This window comes from Oncorhynchus keta, chromosome 3 (assembly GCF_023373465.1).
Source record: "Oncorhynchus keta strain PuntledgeMale-10-30-2019 chromosome 3, Oket_V2, whole genome shotgun sequence".
Lineage (NCBI taxonomy): Eukaryota > Metazoa > Chordata > Actinopteri > Salmoniformes > Salmonidae > Oncorhynchus > Oncorhynchus keta.
The window spans coordinates 28,261,867-28,265,951 of NC_068423.1; the positions used below are offsets into that span (position 1 = coordinate 28,261,867).

The following is a 4,085-nucleotide window of genomic DNA, read 5'->3' on the forward strand; positions in this document are numbered from 1 at the left end:
TGGTTTGTCAGCGGGGTGTTTTACTGAATATTTCATGTAAACCCATTCTTATCAAATCTAAAAAAAAGATGATCACATCCAATACAAAATGTTAAAAATCAATAATCATCACTGTGGTTCATTTAGTGTCATGGCAACCATCCAATGTTTATGAAGATGGCTTTTCACAACCTGGCCTGAATATTTCAGTACCTAAATTACCCCCAGCCAAAAACCTTTCTTACACATGACAAAAGATGAAATATTATGCCATTAGATTCAAATCTGATCTAGTTTGGATTTCGTCTTAACATACATTTTTTTTTTTAATTGTTCAGTGGAAGCACAAAAGGACAAATATGAGGAAACAGGAAAGAGATATCCACTTACAGGAAATGTTCTTTGCTCTTTCAGACAAACTGAACAGAATGTCCCCGCTGAGATTGAACTTGGCAAGACAAACAATTACAAAAGCTCGACACAAATACACAAGTCTCTGACACACACACACATCACTCTGTCTCTCGCTCTGTTCGCACTATTTGGCATGACACACACACACACACACACACACACACACACACTCTGTTCCTACTTTTTGTACGTTCAAACCCATGTCAGTAACAGTATCAGTATCAGTAACTCCTTGACCTTTCAGAGAAAGACACTGAAACACACTACATCTGGCACGGAAACACCCTCAATGATCTCTATGTAAGAATGTGTGCTTGGTATCATGTGGTGTCTTTCTTTGCGTTAACTTGTCAGTCGTAGTGTAGTCTCGATTTTCAGGCTTCCTTCACATTCATTCCCAATGTTCCTTTGAGTGATGAAGGAGACTTGGTAGGATAGCGTCGATTCACAAGACTAGTCATCATGTAGTCCCAGGGCCAGTAACACAGGTAGTCCTGCTCCTAGTATCAGCGTGAGGCTCTCCAGGACCCCCAGGTCCCCCTGCTGCCCAGTCCCAGTCCCGTGGAGGTGGGGAGAGCTCTGCTGCTGCCCAGTCCCAGTCCCGTGGAGGTAGGGAGAGCTCTGCTGCTGCCCAGTCCCAGTCCCAGTCCCGTGGAGGTAGGGAGAGCTCTGCTGCTGCCCAGTCCCAGTCCCAGTCCCGTGGAGGTAGGGAGAGCTCTGCTGCTGCCCAGTCCCAGTCCCGTGGAGGTAGGGAGAGCTCTGCTGCTGCCCAGTCCCAGTCCCGTGGAGGTAGGGAGAGCTCTGCTGCTGCCCAGTCCCAGTCCCGTGGAGGTAGGGAGAGCTCTGCTGCTGCCCAGTCCCAGTCCCGTGGAGGTAGGGAGAGCTCTGCTGCTGCCCAGTCCCAGTCCCGTGGAGGTAGGGAGAGCTCTGCTGCTGCCCAGTCCCAGTCCCGTGGCGGTAGGGAGAGCTCTGCTGCTGCCCAGTCCCAGTCCCGTGGAGGTGCCCGGTCCCAGTCCCGTGGAGGTGGGGAGAGCTCTGCTGCTGCCCAGTCCCAGTCCCGTGGAGGTGCCCGGTCCCAGAGATTACATTTACAAAGCTCTGCTGCTGCCCCCTGGAGCTGACCTCTGGTAGTACATGAACCGTAGCAACATAGAGGAACGTTCCGGCTGAGAACAGCATCCCAACACCTGTAGCGCTCAGACGGTGCTGGGCTGAACCTCCACTCTGCAGTAGGAGGAAGAAACACACAACACACTGAGACGTAATATCAACATTACAAAATAACCTTCAGATAACTTTTACTGTTGGTTATCAAATAACTTTCACTAAAAAGTAGTTTGTTGCTTCTTCTCACCGCGTTCAGGATAAAATATGTAATGATGGAGAGTACAGGTGCTGCAGCAGAGAACACCAATAGATGCTTCTGAATCTGCCTCTTCTCTAAACCTGCGCGCAACAGAAAGGTGGCAAGGCCAAATGCTGCAGGAGCCTGAGGGAGGGAGGGAGAGGGGGAGGAGGGAGGGAGGGGGGGAGGAGAGAGGGGGAGGAGGGAGGGAGGGAGGGAGGGAGGGAGGGAGGGAGAGAGGGAGGGAGGGGAGGAGGGAGGGAGGGAGGGAGGGAGGGAGAGGGAGGGAGGGGGGAGGGAGAGGGGAGGGAGGGAGGGAGGGGGGAGGGAGGGAGGGAGGGAGGGAGGGAGAGGGGGAGGGAGGGAGGGAGGGAGAGGGAGGGAGGAGGGAGGGAGGAGGGAGGGAGGGAGGGAGGGAGGGAGGGGAGGGAGGGAGGGAGAGGGAGGGGGAGGAGAGAGGGAGGGAGGGGAGGGAGGGAGGGAGAGAGGGAGGGAGAGGGAGGGGAGGAGAGAGGGAGGGAGGGGGAGGGGGTGGAGAGAGGGAGGGAGGGAGGGAGGGAGGGAGGGAGGGGAGGGAGGGAGGGAGGGAGAGGGGGAGGAGAGAGGGAGGGAGGCAGAGGGGGAGGGAGAGAGGGAGGGAGGGAGGGAGGGGGAGGAGAGAGGGAGGGAGGGAGGGAGGGAGGGAGGGAGAGGGGGAGGAGAGAGGGAGGGAGGGAGAGGGGGGAGGGAGGGAGGGAGGGGAGGGGGGAGGGAGGGAGGGAGGGAGGGAGAGGGGGAGGGAGGGAGGGTGGGAGGGAGGGAGGGGGGTGGAGAGAGGGAGGGGGAGGGAGGGAGGAGAGAGGGAGGGAGGGAGGGAGGGAGGGAGGGAGAGGGGGGAGGGAGGGAGGGAGGGAGGGAGGGGAGGGAGGGAGGGGGAGGAGAGAGGGGGAGGAGAGAGGGAGGGAGGGAGAGAGGGAGGGAGAGGGGGAGGAGAGAGGGAGGGAGGGGGAGGAGGGAGGGAGGGAGGGAGGGAGGGAGGGAGGGAGGGAGGGAGGGAGGGAGGGGAGGGAGGGAGGGAGGGAGGGAGGGAGAGGGGGAGGAGAGGGGGAGGGAGGAGGCAGAGGGTGAGGGAGAGAGGGAGGGAGGCAGAGGGTGAGGAGAGAGGGAGGGGGAGAGGGAGGGAGGGAGAGGGGGAGGAGAGAGGGAGGGAGGGAGAGGGGGATGAGGGAGGGAGGGAGGGGAGGGGGGGGAGGGAAGGGGAGGGAGGGAGGGAGGGGGAGGGAGGGAGGGAGGGAGGGAGGGAGGGAGGGAGGGAGGGGGAGGGAGGGAGGGAGGGAGGGAGGGAGGGAGGGTGGAAGGGGAGGGAGGGAGGGAGAGGAGGGAGGGAGAGGAGGGAGGGAGGGAGGGAGGGAGGGAGGGAGGGAGGGAGGGAGGGAGGGAGGGAGGGAGGGAGGGAGGGAGGGAGGGAGGGAGGGAGGGAGAATGTTAGATCAAATATGGAGAGGAAGGAGAGAGTACATTGAACTGAGAGAGGGCTTGAGGAGTCGAAACAATCAAGATGTCTTATTGTGATGTAAGCTGTCCTGTTGACCAATATTGTAATGCAACTTCCTGTTAGAAGCTGTCCAATATTGTTATGTCACTTCCTATTAGAAGCCTTCCTGTTGTCCAATATTGTGATGTAACTTCCTGTTAGAGGCTGGTTAATCCAGTGGAGTCTCACCTTGTGCAGAATGACAGCTAGAAAGACCACCAGTTGAACTGTGACCTTTGAGGAAACCACGGCAACACCTAAAACTACACCGTCAGCTGGGGAGAGAGGAGAAGAAACAATATTACTACACAACACACACACACACGTAAAGGTACACCGTCAGCTACAGGCAGGCAATATGATCACTATATAACACACACAAACACTACACACTGTACACACTCACAACACTACGAGATACTAATGACTGCCTTTGTGATATATATTTGTATTCATTAGGGATCCCCATCAGCTGCTGCCAACTCTTCCTGGAGTCCAAACACATTAAGGCATTTACATTACATATAAAACTAAAGATGAAACAGTACAACATTATTACACCACTAAATATCTACAATACAACATGTATAATACCACCACTACAATACAACATGTATAATACCACCACTACAATACAACATGTATAATACCACCATTACAATACAACATGTATAATACCACCACTACAATACAACATGTATAATACCACCACTACAATACAACATGTATAATACCACCACTACAATACAACATGTATAATACCACCATTACAATACAAACATGTATAATACCACCACTACAATACAACATGTATAATACCACCACTACAATACA

General features: G+C 54.7%; 1 protein-coding gene across 4 annotated transcripts in view; it reads right to left on the bottom strand.

Moving 5' to 3' along the window:
* Positions 1-4,085, bottom strand: part of LOC118382458 (zinc transporter ZIP9-like) — a 72,311-nt gene continuing 68,226 nt past the window's right edge. For all 4 annotated transcript variants that reach the window (XM_052495225.1, XM_052495209.1, XM_052495214.1 and 1 more), the window contains 3 exons: positions 3,441-3,526; positions 1,748-1,882; positions 1-1,617 (listed from right to left, as the gene is read on the bottom strand). In XM_052495225.1, coding sequence (XP_052351185.1) covers positions 847-1,617; positions 1,748-1,882; positions 3,441-3,526 — 992 coding nt within the window. In that variant the 3' untranslated portion in view covers positions 1-846. The remainder of the gene's footprint in view (positions 1,618-1,747; positions 1,883-3,440; positions 3,527-4,085) is intronic.